The sequence below is a fragment of the Macaca mulatta genome, chromosome 1, assembly GCF_049350105.2.
Source record: "Macaca mulatta isolate MMU2019108-1 chromosome 1, T2T-MMU8v2.0, whole genome shotgun sequence".
NCBI lineage: Eukaryota > Metazoa > Chordata > Mammalia > Primates > Cercopithecidae > Macaca > Macaca mulatta.
Window position 1 is genome coordinate 107,018,706 of NC_133406.1, and position 20,058 is coordinate 107,038,763.

The following is a 20,058-nucleotide window of genomic DNA, read 5'->3' on the forward strand; positions in this document are numbered from 1 at the left end:
TTTTGTGATTAGAGAATTGGGAGATAGCACCTGGAATTGCTTAAGGAATTGGCGATGACTGGGATTATTTACCCTGGAGCAGTAAAAGTATAAATAAAGGTAAAATCTGGTCCCTTCTGCTGCCCTCTGACTCATGTCCCCCTGCAAATTAGGGATGAAACTGCAAGAGGAGTGGTTTAGGAAAGATAGAGATAAGAACTTCAGACACTAAGGGTTGTGAGTCATTGGAGCAGGACTTTAAGGGAGCCTTTTGCCATTCATTTGACAAATATAAAGCACAGAAATGCAGGGCTCTGTGCTGGATGCCATGGAGGACATTAGAAATTAACAAGACACTGCTCTTGCCCATTCCACAGGAAAGGTATTAGAGATTTGTGTTTGGATGGACCGTACCTACATCAATCCATCTTTCTTCCTTGGTAGCTCTTTATCCTTTTACTTTTGTTTTCCCTTTTGGCTCAATGATAATTTCAACACATAAGTGGAAGCTAAATGTTCACATCTCTCACTGTTCTGCTCCCTCCCCCAAAGCAGTCAACAGTCACAGCTGCCATTGGTTTCCCTCTCTGCTCTATTTTCCACCAATCAGATCTGCCACCCCCAGACCTGGTCCCTGGGAGTGTTCTCCTGGTCTAACTGGGAATGACTGTCTTTTTGCTCTGGTTCAGACCCTACAACATCAGGATATTTCAAAAGGAAACAAGCCAAGCAAAATATTTGAATTGAGGAGATACAAAATTACAGACATTATGCTCAGATAAGTAGAGATTAAACAGTATGGCATCACTTTCTTGGTTCATATGCTCTAGGTCCTTCCTCTTGGTAATGGGTAGTTAGTTGCATGCCAGACCAGGCTACCCAGACCGCTAGCTAAAGGCAGAGCAGGTCTTCAGGAACCTCTGTCCTTACCAGAGCCAGATTTTTGGCCTTTTATTGGGCTGCAGGCCCCAGCATGTCCCCCCTGCTGTGATGCCCTTTGGGTCTGTAACTTTCTCTGCCCCCAGGGTTGTGCCATGGTCACTGGACACCTAGTGAAGAAAGTAGCTTCCTAAATGCCCCCAAAGATTCTGCCCTTGGGCTACAGACTGCCTTCCAGATGTCTCCCCTCTCCTCCTTGGCCTCTATGCCCTTGGACATCTGTGTTGCTGTTAACAGGCACTAATAAATATTAATGAAAAGAAATTTAAGTCCTACTTTTGCTACCGACCCATTTGTCTTTCCTTTGCATCATTTGCCTGGAGCATATGCACTAGCCAGTTATTAAAGCTAGACCAGCCTTTTTGGAGAAGTTCAACTTTACCTGTTGCTGTAGGTTAGTATCCAGGCCTAGTGTCTCCAGGGCCATGTGACCATTGTGGTGGATGTTTTCACTCAAAAGCTTCCCTGCCGCTGCCCAAATCCAACTTTCTCTGCTTCAGAAGCATGGCCTCCTGTATGGCCTATTTGTGGATTTTTTTTTTTTTTTTTTTTTTTTGAGATAGAGTCTTGCTCTGTCGCCCAGGCTGGAGTGCAGTGGCACGGTCTCGGCTCACTGCAACCTTCACCACCCGGATTCACGCTATTCTCCTGCCTCAGCCTCCCGAGTAGCTGGGACGACAGGCCCCCACCACCATGCTCAGCTAATTTTTTGTATTTTTAGTAGAGACGGGGTTTCACCGTGTTAGCCAGGATGGTCTCGATCTCCTGGCCTCGTGATCCGCCCACCTCGGCCTCCCAAAGTGCTGGGATTACAAGCGTGAGCCACCGCGCCCAGCCTATATGTGGACTTTTGTTTCTGGACAGAGGGATGTCCATACTTCTCAGCCTGTTGACTAAGCAGAGATAGCTGACTTCCCCTACCGAGTGGTTTTTAGAAATGTCTGGGAGCTTTTGAAAAATATGATGACCAGGCTCCACTTCCTGGATTGTGATTTAAATGGTCTGGGATGAGGCCCATGCGTGAATATGTTTCAAAAGCTCCCAGGTGATTCAAAAACGTAGCTAGGCTCTGTGAGCACTGCCCTAACCCAATGGAACAACCAGGTTTGTCCTCACTTGGATTTTCAACTGCCTGGCACCACCGGGGCTCTCTAGTGACACATATAAGTCCCCCTTTTCCACACTTACCCCTTCACTCAGAAGAGGGTGAAACAATAGAAAACTGTTCTAAATACAGGAAAACAATGGCAAGGCAAAGAGGAGAGAGACTTCCTGCTATCAGAGATGTGTCTGGGCAGTCAGGATTTGGTGTCTAAATACAGAGGGCTGAGGAAGCCAGCAGTTCTCTTCAGGTAAACTGGGAGGTCTCTGTAGAAGGTATAGAATTTTAGGAGATGTTTGCATGATGGAAAGAGTTGCTGGGAGTAGAGAGGATGCCGCGTGTGTGGTGGATCTTGGAAGAAAGCTAGAGGGAAATGAGGAAATGAAGCAGTGTTGTAGGTACCTTTTGTTGGGGTATCAGTGACTCTAGGGGAGGAGAGCAGGTGAGAAATTCCTGCCTAAGATGATTTTACATTTCATTTTTAAAATTATGTTGAGAACAAAATTAGATGTTAGCTTAAGAAGGCCTATAAATGCATTATTTTTCTGAGATGTGAATGCATTTCATTTGAGTGTTTTCTAAGCCTTTCCTGTTGCCATTAGTGATTTTCTCCCTGATGTCACGGTCCATGAAGTATTTTTGTGGAAGAGGTTTCTAAGGGAAATTTGGAGAGGTGGATCAGGAAGAGAACTGAGAGATATCAGGATGAGCTCCTTCCTTCTTCCACTAACCAGGGTGGAGTTAGCATGACACTTTACCGCATCTTTTACGTTTCCAAGCATCGAGGGAGGGAGGGAGGCAGGAAAGGAAGGAAGGAAGCAAGGAAGAAGGCAGGCAGGCAGGCAGGCAGGAAGGAAGGAAGGAAGGAAGGAAGGAAGGAAGGAAGGAAGGAAGGAAGGAGAGAGAAGAAATCTCAGAATATGCTGGAGAGGAGTTACGCATTGTTATCAGGGAGAAGTAGGAACAATAGCTCCCAGTGGGTGAAACCCTGGGTGTAAGACTGGCTACATAATTTTCAGGGCCCGGTGAAAATTAAGAATGTGTAGCTTGGGCAACATAATGAGACTTCATCTCTACAAATAATAAACAACAAATTAGCTGGGTGTGGTGGCACTCTCTTGTGGTCCCAGCTACTTGGGAGGCTGAGGTGGGAGAATCACTTGAGCCCAGGTGGTTGAGGCTGCGGTGAGCTATGATAGCACCATTGTGTTCCAACCTGGGTGACAGAGCAAGAGAGTGTGGACTCCCTTGTTCAAAAATTTTTAAGAATTTCAAAACAGTGAAAGCAGAGCATCAAACCAAACTGGGGGCCTTTCTAAGCATGCCCATGACATCCAGTCATGCGACCCTGGAGCTAGTTCTCGCTGGGTGGGAGAAGGGGGGATGCATGGGCAGCAGCTTCTGGGGCTGATCTTTGAGTTACCAAATGGGGCTGGAGCACAGAGGGCTGCGGTCTCTGAGGCATGTCTACTGGAGGAGCCCACCCAGGAGGCTCCCCCACCACTTTTCCTGGCCTGGGTCAGCTCAGCTGAGTTCATTGCATTCCTGTTTCCTTCCCCCAGGGCTCAGAGAGAACAGATTGAGAAGGAGCGGCTGGAGGAGGAGAAAAAGGCCACAGGGCGCTTACAGCATGCCAACGAGCTCCGGCGCCAGGTGCGAGAGAACCAGCAGAAGCAGGTGCAGAACCGGATTGCCACCTTTGAGGAGGGCCGGCGCCTCAAAGAGGAGGCCCAGAAACGCCGTGAGCGCATCGATGACATCAAGAGGAAAAAGCTTGAAGAGCTGAGGTGCGCTGTAATCTCCTCCTTCCCCAGATCCTCCTCCCTCCCCCAAAGAGATGGCACCACAGGCTGGAAAGCATGGGATTTGGTGGTGAAAGGCCACGGCAGAGATGCTCAGGGAGAGGCCCTTCTCCCCACCCAGGCCTCATCCCTCAGAAGGGGGCTCCAGCAGAAAGTCCTGGGATGGGGTCTTGCTGGCTCTCTGGGAACTCCTTGGCAGGATGCTAGAGCCTTGGCATGAATGTATGTTTCGGTGGTGGATTATGAGAGCAGTGTTGGGGGATGCAGTCCTCCAGGTTCTGTAAACCCCACCCAGAGCCTGCTTCCTCCCGCCTCCTGTCTGGTCCAGCACCTTTCCTTATACCTGCCTGCATTTCCCCGGCAGAGCCACTGGCCTTCCCGAGAAGTACTGCATTGAAGCTGAGCGCAAAGCTAACATCCTGCCAGCTACCTCTGTGAACTAAGGGGAGCCTTCGTGGCCTTCAGGATGCCTTCGGGGGACAGATTCTGCCCAGTTTCTGGGTGTCTGTAATTGCTGCTAACCTAGACATTTCATAGTTACAGATTAAATCTATTTGACTTCTCTAAGGAGCAGCTTGGCTTTCTTGTGGGAATGTGGCTGCTACAGGGTACTGAAGTGGAGTAAAATAGGTTGTAGGGGACCCGAGTGTGGGTGGCGTGGTGCTGAGGGTAAGGGAATGGGAAGATGCTTCTATGATGGTTTCTCCTAAGCCAGGAGGTCCCTTTGTCCTGGTATCTCCTGGCCTTTTTGTGATTCCCTGGGATGTGAACCTTCAGCACAATCTTGTCTCTGCTCCACCCTGACGCCCAGTTCAGAAGCATTTTAGGGCATTGAGGCACAGCTACAGATGCCTCTCAGGGAGGGGCTGGGGCAAGGCTTGGCCAGGTGGAGCTGGTGAAGGAGGCACCAGGGCCGGGTGAGGCAGGGCTCTTACTAGGATCACACCCATGACTCAGATCACATCTGTGGAGGGAGTGATGTTTGAACCTGGGGCTCACTGTGCCCGTCTCAGCTCTCTCCCACCAGAACCCTTTCAATTCCAGGCAATGCTGCAACACAGACACTGGCCCATCCCCTACTAGGGCACACCGAGAGCCCTGCACTCCCCACCCTGCCAGTCCAGTCCCCTCACCCGAACTCAGCCGCTCCTGTGGCTGGGCTCTCCTCAGTCGACCTCACTCCCATAGGTGGGGCTCCCAAACAATTTTCATCTGTTTTTAACTTCTCTCACTTTGCCGCAAACTATACTTTCATCATTCATTCACTTATTCAGATACTTACTGAGTGCCTACTACATGCCAGGTACATTCCAGGCACGCACTGAGCACAACAGACCTCGCTGCCCCCTAAGAAGCCTCTCATTTATGTCAGTCTGCTCCTGTTTTCTCCCCTGAGCTGCCTCCACCAAATTTCTTGTACCTTTGGCATCATCTCTGCCTTTTTGGCCTCTCACTTGGTTGTCAGGTGCTCCTTTGGGGCTGGACTGCTAGCTTCTAGGGATGGAGCCATGTCCCTGTTTTTGTATGCCTAGGGGAAAGGGCTTTCCTCCAGCTGCTGTGATGATGAGGTACCTCTCTACCCCTGGGGACGGTTTCATCTCTCAAATCCAGAGCCCAGTCTTGCCTTCCTTGATGGGCCCTGCACCAGAGGGGTCAAGGAAGCTGCTGGGTGCGTCCTGGTGTTTACAACTCCAGGTTACGAGAGCCTCAGGCAAGAGTCCTCTTTTCATGGGGCCCAGGGAGAGTCGGTAAGCTGTTTCCTGTGCTTCCTTTTCCTCTGGACAGCTACAGCTTCCCCAGGCGCCCTCTCCACCTTTCCCACTAGGAAAGATTGTTGCCCCGCCCCACCAAATGTTTGGGAAAGAGGTTTGCTCACCGTCCCTGCTTGGCACCCCTAACTGCAACCCTCCTTCCTAGAGAAGATGAGGCCTTGCTCCCTAGGGGTCTTGGGAAGATGTGGTACCCAGCCTCGGATGGGAGAGAAGACATGGCAATGCCGCTGAGGATTCCGGGACTCGTCTGCAGTTGGCACACTGGCAAAGGTTCTGAGCATCACCTGTTGCTTAGCTGATGCTGCAGGGACCAGGGAACAAGGTTTTGCCTAGTTCAGGAGATATTCTTTCCCAGGAAAGCCAGAAAAATCCTGGGTGCTTAGAGTTTGCTTAGTCTCACACCTAAGTCATCTATCTCAGAGCTGGAAAAAATGGGCCACTGTGGAGAAAGGATTGAGGAGAAAGGGGATTCCACACCCACTGCTAACTTCTGAGCCCACTTAGACAAAAATGGGCCAACACCACAGGTTGAAAGTAAGGCCAGCATTTGACCAGAGCTGCTGCTGGTGAAAATATAGGTCTTTGGGTCCTGGAAGATCCCAAAGCTTTACTAAAAGTGAGTGAGACTGTCTTGACTGGGCCTGGACACAGGGGCAGTTATAGGTTACGTAAATAAAGGCTGGCTTTGGAGAAGAGAGAATATAGCCGCTTCTGAGCAAGCGAAGATGGTTTGGGAGAGAATCTCAGGGCTTTGCCCCAGGGTTGACCCTTCCACTCTCATCAGGAGTTCTCCATCTTGGAATTGGCCCATGAAGTGGAAGAGAGGTTCAATTTCTTCTCTTGGGATTCCTAAGAAGTCACACCCAGGCTTTCATGGGCTCCAGAGCTAGTCTGAACCAGTAAGAAACTAGTTCTAAGATGCCTGACACTCTTGAGAGCTGGGCAGGCAGTTGGGATCTGAGGCCAGTCAACTACATCTGGGCAATCTTTTATAAACCCTCTACCAATCTCATTCAGGAATGGCAGTGGGGATAATTACAGAGAAATTTCCTGGCGTCAAGTGGGGGCTGGTGGGGTTAGGCTGCATGATAGTAGTGGCAGACCCAGCAGGACACTGTGTGAGCTTAGCCTGCAGAGTGAGGCTAGGGCCTGGAGACAAAGAGAAAATGGGCATTCTTTTGAGGACTCTAGTGGGTTCCTAGGTTCAGTCTTGCTACTAGAGGTTGGACCTTCAGTGGGGTGCTTTCTGCTGAGGAGGTTTCAGTTTTCTCCTTCTCATCCTCAAAGGGGTAGATGGTGAGCTCTGTGTACTCCCTAAGCCACTGAACCAACACAGGGCTGTGTGAGAGGCTGTAAGAGATAAGTAGGAAATGCAGTTTGCTGCATTGTCTTTGTTAACATAAAGCCTTTTTTCTTAATTGCCAACACGATTATTGACATTGTTATATGGGCATCTGATCTTTTCACATCTACTTTTTACATTATTTTATGTATAAAGGTACATATTAACTTCCCGTGGACTTCCCAGCCCCCTGTCTTCTGCCTTGGGGGTCTTCCAGCCCTTATGATGTCAGACTGAACTAGTCCACTCTAGAGAATCCAGGTGTTGGGCTCCCTGCTGGGGCACTGAGTCAGATTTGCAGGCAGCTGCCTCCCAGGCATGTGCCTCCTGGCTCCTGGCTGGGCTCTATGTCCCACCCACCCACATGTGCCTGTTGCCCACACCACATCCTGTTGTGGGTTGGAGGCATCTCAGTACTTTCGTATCTGCTGCAGAAGCGGCTCTAGCTGGATGTGACTCAGCAGCTGCCCTGGTGGCTAAGCCATGCTGTCCCTTCCTCAGTGGGGTGCTGGGATGTCCTTTACTACCCCTGAAAGACTCAAGTCACAGCTGGACATGACTTGGTCTCAGTAAAAGCATTTGGATTAGGCTCAGATGAAAGGGGCTGAGAGAGTTCAAAGACAGACAGGGCTTTCAGGGTGAGGAAGAGTGACCGTGGTTTAGGTGATGGTGGAAGGAGACGCTGGAGCCTCAGACAAGAAGTCTGGATTTGTAGGCTGTGGAGACTCGGGGACAGTGAGCTCCTCACTCTGTTTCTCACTCTCTCTCCTCCTAACTGCTGCTTCTGCAAAGAGTGGGAGCCTGGTGGAGAACTGTGGAAGAAGCAGATGGCTCACTGCAGACCATAGGTCTCTTCCCCTCCTGGGCTGCTGCCTACGGCAACCTGCCTCCCTTACCCGACTCTGAGATATGTCAGGGGAAATCATGCCAAGGTTACCTGGAAGGTCCTCATTTCTGACACCGTAGAGTTATTCTTGATTTGTCTGGCTTAAATAGCTCAGACCTTCCCACAGTCCTGTCCCCCAAACCTGTCCCCTCCCAGTTGGGAAATTCTCCTTGAGGTGCAAGCTCCATGTTTCTTTTTGAATTCTCACCCATGTCCTCTTAAGAAAGGGGTAGTCATCATCTCAATACTTTTTGATAACTTTGAGGCTGGGCAAGAGTAGGGTTGAGATTTTAGAGGGTTTTCTCAGGAGACTCCCAGAAAGAAGAGTCAGAAGCGGGTGAATGGAAGTGGGGAGCAGAAGAGCGGGGCCTGGAAGAAACTGTCCAGAGCCAATGAGCTTTCCTGCATGGTCCCTGGGAAAGACAGTCCCTGTGTAGTGGAGATGGGCACCAAATCTTAGAATCTCAAAGCAGAAAGGGACCCCAAAGACCCTCTGATGCTTGAATATCCTTTGCAAACTCTAGTCAAGTGGTTGGACAATCTGAGCTTGTACATCCTGAGAGACAGGGCACTCACTACCTCAAAAGGCAACCCAAACCATCTCAGATAAGCCCTGATGCCCAGAAGGTTCTTAATATTGAGTCAATGTGTCTTCCTGTGTATCCAACGCATGGACCGAGCTCTGCTCTTTGGGACCACACAAGGCAGGGCCAGACTCCTTTTACATGATATTTCTTCAGCTATCTCCTACCCTGGCTGCTATGCATCCTGACTCTGAGGGGAAATGCCTGTCATTCTAGAAACACAGGACTCTCCTGAGCATTTCAGGGAGAGGAGGAAACTGGGAGAATGGGGAATCTTCAAGTTTATCCCTTGGGCTGGGCCTGCTACTCTCCTGCCAGGTAATACTTCCGCTGTCCCTGCAGCCCTAGCAGAGCTCTGTTGCCTCTGAGCCCCACCCCTGTGGCACCACCTTCCCCTTGACTCCTTCTATCCTAGTGTCTAGGCAACAGGAAACAAACACAGAGGGCAGAGCAAGGATTGGTCAGGACGAGCTTTGTGAGAAAGGCTCTGAACAAGACACACACCAGCTGCAGCTTCGTACTGACGCCTGCCAACTCCCACACACCTTCCTGGGCAACTGCCAGTGGAGCAAGGCAGGCCTGGGGCCACCCTGCAGGTCAAGGGGTACCACAGTTCCCCTCTGTGGATATGTATTTGGGGAATCCAGATGGCAAAATCAAAGGCAAGTTTTATTTCTACAAATTAAAAGGTCAAAGTCCCATTGGACCTGTGGATTAATTCATCACAAAGTTTCTTTCCCCATAAACAGACAGACTCATGGTTCAGGACAATCAATTTTAGTTGCTTAATCCACCTGAGGGCCTGGCTCTGATCCCTGTGAGGTGCTCTGGTGTTCTGGGTAGAAGGTCCCAAGGGGTTCTGTTCTCAAGGATCTTCCTTCCTCAGTTAAAAAATAATCATCAGCTATCACTCCTGGCTTTGCTCTTCTCAGGCCATGTCTAGCAGGGACCTGGCTTACTTACCAAGCCCAGAAATATTCCCCTGGCCACTTCTCTCCACCCCCTACTCCTTTCTCTGGCACGCTGTTGTTAGTTATCCTTCAGATCTCGGCTCAAACATCATTGCCACTAGGTCAGGGTCCTTGCACGTATCACTGCAGCTTACCACATTGCAGGCCAGGAGCTAGTTCCCTATCAGATGGGATGCTCTGTGAGGATAGAGACTGAGTCTCCTTAATTGCCATTTCCCCAGGGCCTAGCATAAAGCCCAGCTGTTTGCTGAATGAATGAAGGTTCTGCAGGATGTGGTTGATCTTGGCGAGGTGAAGATACCTATATCTGCAAAGTCTCTTCATTCTTCCTCAGATCTGTCATCAGGAAATCACATACCCTTTACAAGCGATTTCTTCTTGCCTCCACTCATTCTCTTGCTAACAGTTCAGTTGGTGGCATTCAATTGCCTCCCTTTGCTCTTGTGCTTTGTTGATGTAGTGACAGCTCTGGCCACTCCTTTAATTGATGGGGACTATGTGTGTGCTGCTTGCTCTTCTGAGTCTGTCAGCTTCAGGACATTGCTTGATGGGAGAGATGTGGGCATATCCAGGCTCCTCCTAGAATCCTACTTCTTTTGAAGTGTACCAGTCAGAACCATTGAGGTTTGGGAAACCTGAGCAGGGGCTTGGGGCGTCCCTGTGTCACCTGTGTTCACAGCTCTTCCCTGCCAGCTTTGATCTGAGCCTTAGTCTCGAACCCAACCCACACCCTCAAACTTAACCCCACATGTTGATCTCATCCCTCTCTGTAACCAGAACTCGATGTTGTCCCATCACCACCCATGCAACCTCTGAGCCCCCTGCCCTTCTCATGCAACCATGGCCTCACCTGGCAGACCTCCACCTCCAAATCGTCACTGAAAGCTGGGTGGACAGACAGCAGCTGCAAGGCTCCTTGGCTTCTCTGTGACTCTTTGCCTATCCATTGTCACTCACAGCTTCTGCTCCCAGAGTCTTACCTCAGAGGTTTCCTCTGCAGGACAACTCCTCCCTGGGTGCTGCAGGGTGAGCCCTGCGCTACATGGGGACTTGAGAGAGGGGGCTGAGGAGCTTGCTGACTGTGTAGGGAGGAGTTTAGAAAGAGTCAAATTGCAGTGCCAGCCAAGGAAGGGGTTGTGGGGAGCTTGATTGAGCCTGAGCCCAGGGAGTCTGGCGGCTAGTGAGAGGGGTTGGGGTGGGCAAGTCCAGGCAGGGAAGGGCAGGGCTTAGAGGGCTGGGGTGGAGTTGCTGTGAAAGGGACTTTGGAGGAAGAATAGGCTTTGGAGGAAGAGTAGGCAGCCCAAGCCCTCTGCCTGTCCTTCCCTGAAAGGTTCTGGGGCTGGGCTGCACTTCATACTGGAAGCAGTCTGTGGCCTTCTCTGAGACTTTGTCCAGCCTCTTCCTACCTCCTGTATCTCCCTGTTTACTCCTTTCTAGGCCCGTCTTTGATTTTCTGTTATTGTCTTAGAATAGAAGCAAATACCAGTCAAACCAGGGCCATTCTTCCCTGGAGAGTCACGGATTTCTCAGGAAAAAGCAAGGGGCCCTTTCGGAAATTTGTGTTGGTTCCCAGCTCGTGGCCTGGGCGCTCTGCCTCCTCTGTCTCCCTCTGAGTCTCCGGAGGGGCCATTTAGACCATGTGTCTTTCTGTCTGTCTCTGTCCCAGTCTCTGTCTTTGCCCCTTAACTCATCACTATCTCTCCCAATCTCTTTCTTCTCTCTCTCTGGGGTCACAGGGGGAACCCCAGTAGTCTCCTCGACCAGACCTTTATAAAACTTGAAAAGGAAGTGGGTGGGGAAATGAGAGGTTTGGGGTGGAGACTGGCTGGGGAAAAATGAGAGGGAGGAGTTGGGATAGGGATCTTCCTAGGAGTGGGGCCCTCTTCCACTGCTGAGGATACGGCCCAGAGAGAAACACGGACTGCGAGCTGGTGTTCTCACAGAGGGAGAGGACTGTGGGGCTGCGACATATGCTTTGGAAACTATGCTGACATCCCAGTGCCTTCACCCCATCCACAGCCTCCCCACCACTGCCCTCCCCGAAAACCCTGCAGGGCTCAGGGTATAGGGCTAGAAGGCTGACAGCTTCTTTTACAGGACTCAAATTGCAAGGAGGTAGCAATTAAGCCTCAGAGAGTCAAGGGGGAACAACAATGGCACTCGGCCCTTTCAGGCTTTGAAAGATCCCCATGTGGTGCCCCGTAAAGTGGCTGTTCTAGGAGCATGTAGACCCTCAGTTTCTCCCAAGTCCCATCTCCTGAGGACTCCAAATCCAGACCACCCTTCCTCCCCAGTCAGTAAGACTCCCTCTGATGGACCCCATCTTCTAGTTTGGTTTGGCGTCAGAGCCCCACTCATTGTCAATAGCTTCCCATGTCTCCTCCCCAAATGCTTTTCCTGGAGCTTGGCCAGGTGGTGAGCTTTAGTCGTGGAGCAGGACTTCAGGGCGTCCATTCTGTATGGGATTTAGTTGTCTCATACCCCTTAGATGGGCTTGTGTACATTTGGCTTCCTCCTCCAAGTCTTGGGACCCTAATCAACATGTGCTACTAGTAGTCTCCCTGCACTAAGGGTTGAAAATTCTAGCCAAACCTGGATTTAGCAGATGGAGGCTGAAGTCTTTCTATATTAGAAATAAAACCTCATCTTTGATCCCTACCAACTCCCGCTGCTTACGTGTCTTTGAACCATGTTCCAATCCTAACCACAGCCTATTTCAACATGAATCTCAAACTCAGTTCTAACCCAATTATAACCCCAATCCTAAATAAATCTAAACCCAGCCTTTGATGTAGCCCTAACTGTATTCCCAGGCAGAGCTCTAAATGAAATTAAAACTCTATTCCTTATCGTAACACAACCCCAGCCATAAACCCAAGCCTCAATTCTAGCTGTATTTCTAACCTTAATCCCAACCTTAACTCTAATCCCAACCTCAAATCTGACCTCAACCTCATTCATAATTCAACTAACCCCAAACTTAACCCCAATTCTAACATTAGCCCACATCCAGAACCCAATTAAATCCCAAGCCTGCACTGTAGTTTAGTGGAACCACAACCTTACTGCTTTCTCCTCAATCTCTCTGTTCGTGGTCTCACCTGTTTTCCCTCCCACTCACCCTGACCTTCCATGGTTCTTGTTCGTGAGTGGGTCTAGTAATCCACAGGATCACCAAGACCATTTTTTGGACACTCTGGACTGACACCCTGGGTACCTGGGTATCCCAGCTTAGGCACCAGCCGCATTGGCTGAATCCCATGTTTCTCAGGCCTCTGTTTCCCTATCTGTAAAATGGGGATAATGATCCCTGCTCTTCAAAGGGAGGAGGACAATCCCATAAACCTAAAAATAAATAAGGAAATGAAGATATTCATTGCGTACATCTGGTAGGTCTCAGAGTGCCCTGTTATTGTTGGGAGTTCAGGTGCAAGGGCTTGGAATGCAGAGACGCGTGGACTCCTTGTGTTTCCTTAATGTTCTGTCTTATTTTTCCTCAGAGGGGTGGGCCCTGGCAGCATCCCTGAGCCCCATAACTCTCCCCAACACTCTTCCTCCTCTGCCCTTTCTGTGCCCCATGGTAGGGATGGGGGCAGTCCCTGACTCCTTTGAGGGAGTCAAGCTATTGAATGGGATCACTCATGTCCTGACTCCTACCATGGAGTCCAGTGAGGCACAGGCCCATTCTGTCCCCCTCAGACAAGCCAACAAGGGCGGCCCTCCCCTTGCTCCCCATGCCTACCAGGACCCTCCCCACCCCAGCGCCAACTTACCCAGAACTGTGCTGGTTTAGTCAGCCCGATGACCAGTCCAGGTTGTGAGGGTCCTTGGTCTCAAGGACCCAGTTAATACTAGGATTGCATTAACCCTCAAGACCTGGCCACTCTTTCTGGGCAGAGAAGCCAAGACACCAAGCAATCCCTCAAGAAGTTCACTCAGAGGGGCTTAGCCATGCTCACAGAGACACCCTGGCACAGACATCCTGCCTCCCTCCCACAGACACATTGCTGAGGGGTGCACACGCCTACACTGGCACCCCCTTCCCTGGTCCTCTTGGCACTGTTCTCTCCAACACTCCCTCACTAGCTCATCAGTCACCTTACTCCTACCACACACCCTGAATCCCCCATAGCACCCCTGCTCCCAGGGGTCCCCTACACTTGGGGATGGCCTTGAGTCAGGTATGGGTGCGGAGGACATTTCCAGAGGGGACAGCTAGGAGGAGACTCTGTTCCTGCACATACCCCTTCTCTCCTCTTTCAGCTCAGGAGGCCTGACTCCATTTGAAAGGCCTGAAGCCTCGGGGGAAGGTGGGCTGGACATTCCTGGGGAACCCTATGCCTTGGGATCAGGATTAACTCTTCAGAGCCTGGCCACTCTTCCTCCCAAGCCTGGCTTCTCCTTCCTCTTCCCCACTTCCCCCAGGGAAGGAGGCAGCAAATGAGTGGTGAGGGGAGCCCTTGGAAGCTGTAAATGAGGTGACTGTTGTCACCCTGAGGATGTGGCCAGGAGGAAGTGAAGTTTAACAGGTGCCTAATTACAAGTCCCGCTGGCTATCCTGTGCCACTCTTAGGACAGGGAAGAGCTTGGGTGAGGACTCAGTAATGCCCAGCTAGGCCACCCTGTCACCCCGCTAATTAGGGTTCCTGGGACTCCTCCCCAAGGCGGGGACCAGGCCTCCTCCCTCCCATAGAAATAACTCCGGCTGCTCCCCAGCTGGGCACTCATTGCACCTTCCTGCCACCCCGGGCCGTGTCTGGGCCCTCAGCTCCCCCCCCTCCACCCACCCCCTCACACCCACCACCACGACCCCACGGGATATCCAGCCCAGGAGGAGGAAACACCGAGTCTAGAAACATGGGAGTTGGAGGAGCATTCCACCTTCTACTCGTGTGCCTGAGCCCAGGTACGGGGCTGGGCAGGGGGCAGGGATAGCCAGCGTGAAGCCAAGTGGACAGGAAAGGGGCAGTGAGGGCTCACAGCAGAGCCTGGGGCTGCCTGAGATGCCTGGCAGAGTGCTGTCCACCCTTGCCCTGCTGCAGCCGGGTGTGGGTATTGCCAGGGGACCTCTCCCCAGGAGACCCTGTGCCTGAGGTTCAGGGTGGGTGTCTGTGGTGTGGAGGTCTTTGAGTGGATCTTTATGTGTCCCCTGTTGGACTCACACATGTGTGCAGGTGCCCTGCAAACTTGTGCTGTGAATAGGAGGAGAGGGATGGATTGCTCTGCAGGAGCTGGAGGTGGGGTAGGAGGGAGGTGAGCACGGGCATTGGGTGAGGGCTCAGGAGGAGCTTGGGAAGGATCAATTTTCATCAGACTGTGTGCTATTCCCAGCACTACTCCTTCTCTCCTAAGGCCAGGGCCAAGGGGCAGGGGAGTCGCTTGCCTTGAAAGGGCAAGAGACTAAGGCTGATGTAAGTCTGAGTGCTTGCTTCCATCATGGCCAGTGAGAGCTCAGGCCTGAGACCACAGCCCTGGGCACCCTGTGCTACGGGAGGGCCGTGCCCCACTCCAGGATGAGGCCTGAGGGTGGCGGGGATGGCAACTCCAGAGACTTCTCACCCCACCGGGACAGGTCCACAGGGCAGGGCTCAAGTTTGGACATTGTGGCTTCCTGCTCAGGTTGGGGCAAGTTCCACCAAGGGACATTCTATGCTGACATGGCTGGAAATGGCTGAGTCCCTCCTGCGGTCTGGATTTGGGGTGAAGGGGCATGAAGGAGGAATGTGGGAAGACAGGGCGACATTTTCAGCCTTTGTGTGAGCGTGAATGTGTATGTGAGTGTGTGGGTGTGTGTGCCTGTGTGGGAATGAGGACATTTCTGGCAGGATAGCTGCAGCCCCTCTCTGTCTGGTAGAGCAGGGCTGGCAAAGTCCACTCGGAGGCTCCAGCTGTGCTGTGGGGACCTGGACTTCCCCCTGTATGGTGTGTCAGTGGGTGTGTGAGGACAACTCAATGCTGGCTGCATTAACACATCAATACCCTCAGCTGGAGCCGCCTTTTCTCCCCTCCCTTACCTCCAGAGGAAGGGTCAGGAGTTCTGGAAGCACCTTGAAGATTCCGAAAGAATTTACAAACAGAGAGTAGGCACCACTATTGAGATGACACCCCATAAAGCATGGCCAGCTTTTGTGGGGGCAAGAAGTCACCACTGTCCTCTTCCTTGGAGAGTCCATTGTGATTCCTCCATTCCTGTCTCTCCACAAGTCTCCCATCCAGCTCTCTCTTCCACTTTGCCTTTCTTCCCTCTCTCCGGGCTCTCCTCTCTCATTCCCTATAGTACTTCCTTAGTGCTGCAGCAAAAGGAATCAAGGTGAGACATTAGGAACAACCTCCCAAGGAGAGGGAGGGGTGAGAAAAGGCTGGAACCCTTGGGAGGAGGTTGAGAAGACTTCTAAGGAGATAGAAAAGCCGGGAGAGGCTCCCTGACCTGGGACAATTGAAGAAGCTCTCAGCCTGGTGCAGGGTGGAGGTGCTTTTCTTGCACTGTCGCTCCCTCCCAAGCCCCTCTCCCAGAATGCTTACCCTTCTGCCTGGCAGGCTCCTATGGCATGGAGAGTCCTTCCCTGCGTGGGTGCTTCCAGCGGTGCTTCTCCAGGGTGGAGCCTCTGCTCTCAGCCAAGTTCTGGTTCATCCCTGGCTTGTCTTGAGCCGCCTCAGGATCTGGCAGATGGCAGCAGGATCCTTATCTCAGGAATGAGCTGTTGTTCTCTTGGCCTGGAGCTTGTAGAGGCATCACCAGGTCCCGTTACAGCCCCAGCAGTCAGCCTGCCTGCTCTGGGTCACCTTGGAGTCTAGCTGGGTTAGGACAGAGCTGATGACCCAGCCAGTGTTCCTAGCGGGGAAGTTCAGGGATCCCTGAGGTGTTGATGTGTCGAGAGGGCCCTTGCTGGCCTCTCTGGAGCCAGGCTAAGCCTTCCTGGCAGGGTTTCCATGGATATGTCTGGTCTTGAATGAACACACACAAGGACTATATGAACACACGGTGGGTGTGTCTTTTGAATTAATATGTTCTGCGTTTGTGTGCAGATTGTGTCTGTGTCTGTATGAATCTAATAGTGTCTGTGTGTGTAGGAAGATGGGGTCACATAGGTATGTATCTGCATTTTGAAGGCTTGTAACAGTGGGCCATGTATCAATTTGTTTGCCCGTGACGGTGTAATTGTGTGTGTGTACGTGTGAGATCTCTATGTGTAAATGTGGTCCTGAGCCACAGAATGACAGAACAGAATGACTGCTGAGATCTGGGGCTGCGACTCCAGAAGACATATTGACTCAAAAAAGAACGCAGACAGAGAGTGTGTGAGGCCTGGTGAGGGGCCTGCAGAGGCAGGGTTGCTGGAGACTGGGAGGTGGAGTGCAGAGTGTCCAGGGTGGGGCCCTGGCTACGCCCGCCCCCCCCACCCCCCACCCGGTCTTATCCCTCTCTAGGTCCAACCGGTTGGGGATAGGCCTGCCTGGGGCTTCAGGGTAGGGAGGGACAAGAGCTCAGTCCCGAGCTCCTGGGTCCTGGGATCCCAGCTCCTCACCCAGGATTGCCTGCCACTGACTCAGTGGCAGGAGGGGCCTCACTGGGAGCCAGCTTGTGGGGGCGGCTGCATGTGAGCCACACAATCACATAAGAGGAAACACACACAGTCCACAATGCTGTGTAGTCAAGAAAGGCTCACAATGTCCTACAGATAGCTGTGGCCATAGTCCCAGGTGCACACCATCACTCACTATCACACATGAACACAGTCAGGCTCCTGGTCACAGCTGTCCACTGTCATGCACAAGCACACACTGTCACATTTAAGCACTTACATAGCCTCACATGGTCACACGTCACTGTACAAAACCACACAGAGGCATACAGCCACAGACACACGCTGTCATGCACAGATACACATAGACACACTTAGTCTTTGGCTTCTCAGGCTGAAGAGGAGTCGCAGAAGCCATTGTAACCACCCTGCTGTCTCTGGACACGAGGAGTTCACTCAGCCCAGACAGAGCCCAGATAGGTGACATTTAATCAGCCGGGCTCTTCCATCAGAGCATTTAACAACTCTGTGTGTACTCCATGCCTTCACACACACACAAACACATCCACACTATCATATAAATATATAATCAGACACGCTAGAAGGTCATGTACATGAATATCCTCATAGTATACATAAGCAATCACAAATACTCATAAGCATACAATGTACACATGTGTACATATTCATACATGCATATAATCATATATACATACAAGCATACCTAACAGCTACATATATAACAGCTATATGTATAGCTGCTATATGCCTAAGACAATTCATGCACACACACATACACACCCACTAAGAGCAGCCCTCCTTTTTATGAAAGCACCCCTGACCTCTGGGTGCAGTGAACAGAGAATATGAAGGGAAGGGCTGACATTGACTCCTCCTGAAGCCCTGGTTCTGCTCCTACCACCCCATCTTCTCTGCCCTCCCCCTAGCACTGCTGTCTGCTGTGCGGATCAACGGGGATGGACAGGAGGTCCTGTACCTGGCAGAAGGTGATAATGTGAGGCTGGGCTGCCCCTACGTCCTGGACCCTGAGGACTATGGTCCCAATGGGCTGGACATCGAGTGGATGCAGGTCAACTCAGACCCCGCCCACCACCGAGAGAACGTGGTGAGTGCTGGGCACAGGGATCTCCTTCCTCTGTGCTTCATGATGTCTACCTGTTGGACAGCCAACATCCCAAGGGGAGAAGACTGACTTTGAACCTCCCCCAAGGCCTCTCAGGGAATGAGGCAATGGGGATGAGAGCTCTGCAATTGTGAATTAAGCTAGCCAGTCAGTCTATGTCCTCCCATCCCATTCTAAAGGGAAGATAAGGTGTAGTCTCTGCCTTCAAAAAGTTCCCAGTCTGACCATATATTTTTCCAAGTGCTTGATCTCACCTGATCTCACCAGTTCTGTAAGAGGTCAGTGGCTCAGGCATCATTATTCTCATTTTTTTTTCAGCTGAGAAAACAGAGTCTCAGAGAAGTTCAGTGAATTGCCCAAAGCAGCCAACCCACATGGCCCTCCTTGGCCCTGCCTGTTTCACCACCTGTTTTCCTCTTCTTTTCACAGTTCCTTAGTTATCAGGACAAGAGGATCAACCATGGCAACCTTCCCCATCTGCAGCAGAGGGTCCGCTTTGCAGCCTCAGACCCAAGCCAGTACGATGCCTCCATCAACCTCATGAACCTGCAGGTATCTGATACAGCCACCTATGAGTGCCGGGTGAAGAAGACCACCATGGCCACCCGGAAGGTCATTGTTACTGTCCAAGGTATGGCCAGACTCCTCTGAGCTCCTCTTTCCCTGGCTTCAGAGCCAAGGGCAGCTTGGCCACCTTGAGCCTGGCTCTGTCTCTTGGCTGGGCCCTGGCTTACCATTGTCTGCCTCCTTGCAGCACGACCTGCAGTGCCCATGTGCTGGACTGAGGGCCACATGACACGTGGCAACGATGTGGTACTGAAGTGCTATGCCAATGGGGGCTCCCAGCCCCTCTCCTACAAGTGGGCCAAGATCAGTGGGCACCATTACCCCTATCGAGCTGGGTCTTACACCTCCCAGCACAGCTACCACTCTGAGTTGTCCTACCAGGAGTCCTTCCACAGTTCCATAAACCAAGGTGAGAGGGCACTGGGCGAGGGTAGTGTGGGGATGAATGGAAGATCGGGGACTCTGGGATCTGTTGGGGTTTCCTTGGGTTATCAGTGCCATCAAATCCCCTGTGGGCGACCCTCCCTCTGGGCCTACCCCAGCAGCTGCTACTTTTTTTTTTGGGACGGAGTTTCGCTCTTGTTGCCCAAACTGGAGTGCAATGGTGTGATCTTGGCTCACTCCGACATCTGCCTCCCAGGTTCAAGTGATTCTTCTGCCTCAGCCTCCTGAGTAGCTGGGATTATGGGTACGTGCCATCATAACCAGCTAATTTTTTTTATTTTTAGTAGAAATGGGGTTTCACCATTTTAGCCAGGCTGGTCTCAAACTCCTGACCTCAGGTGATCCGCCCACCTCAGCCTCCCAAAGTGCTAAGATTACAGGTGTGAGCCACCATGCCTGGCCCAGCAGCTGCTATTGAGAGGAGATGATAAGGCAAATGTGGAGAGTCAGTCAAAAGTACTATGGTGAATTTGGAGGGAGCATGGTCTCAGACAGAGCTGGGCTTGAATCCTGTCTGGGACACTGACTGGCTCCAAGTCTAGGGCAAGTGGCTTACCCTCCCTGTGCCTTAATTTCTTCATATATGGAAAGGGAATACTAATATATACCTTTCATGGTCATGAAAGCATTAAATGGGGGAGGTGTGTAAAGCTCCCAGTACATAGAGAAGCTGACAATATTCAGTCAAACAAAGAATAATAGAGCTAGGAGGAACCTTAGAGTTCCTCTTCCCCTGGCTTCCCCTGTCCTCACTGTACAAAGGAGACCAAGGCTCAGAGAGAGGATATATTTCCCTAAGGTCAGAGTGAATTAATGGTGTCTCTGTCTTGCTGCTGGGAGAGAGGTCCTTTCTTGCATCTCTTTCACAGCAGGGGAAAGGTGACTCACCTGGAGAGTGGAGTGTGTGTGTGTGTGTGTGTGTGGGCGTACACACATGCATAAGTCTTCCCTTCTTCCGGAGTGGGTGTCCCATCCCCCACCCCACAGGGACTGAGGTTGGGGT

At 51.5% G+C, this 20,058-nt stretch overlaps 2 protein-coding genes across 5 annotated transcripts in view; both read left to right on the plus strand.

Moving 5' to 3' along the window:
* CFAP45 (cilia and flagella associated protein 45) overlaps positions 1-4,389 on the plus strand; it is a 29,173-nt gene extending 24,784 nt beyond the window's left edge. For all 3 annotated transcript variants that reach the window (XM_077941120.1, XM_015112826.3, XM_077941110.1), the window contains 2 exons: positions 3,583-3,807; positions 4,187-4,389. In XM_077941120.1, coding sequence (XP_077797246.1) covers positions 3,583-3,807; positions 4,187-4,265 — 304 coding nt within the window. In that variant the 3' untranslated portion in view covers positions 4,266-4,389. The remainder of the gene's footprint in view (positions 1-3,582; positions 3,808-4,186) is intronic.
* A 9,710-nt stretch (positions 4,390-14,099) lies between these two features.
* The window catches only part of VSIG8 (V-set and immunoglobulin domain containing 8), a 28,364-nt gene continuing 22,405 nt past the window's right edge, over positions 14,100-20,058 (plus strand). The window contains exons 1-4 of one of the 2 annotated variants that reach the window (XM_077941326.1): positions 14,100-14,283; positions 17,848-18,026; positions 18,474-18,675; positions 18,799-19,020. In XM_077941326.1, coding sequence (XP_077797452.1) covers positions 14,235-14,283; positions 17,848-18,026; positions 18,474-18,675; positions 18,799-19,020 — 652 coding nt within the window. In that variant the 5' untranslated portion in view covers positions 14,100-14,234. The remainder of the gene's footprint in view (positions 14,284-17,847; positions 18,027-18,473; positions 18,676-18,798; positions 19,021-20,058) is intronic. The other variant, XM_077941324.1, reaches the window with a different exon arrangement.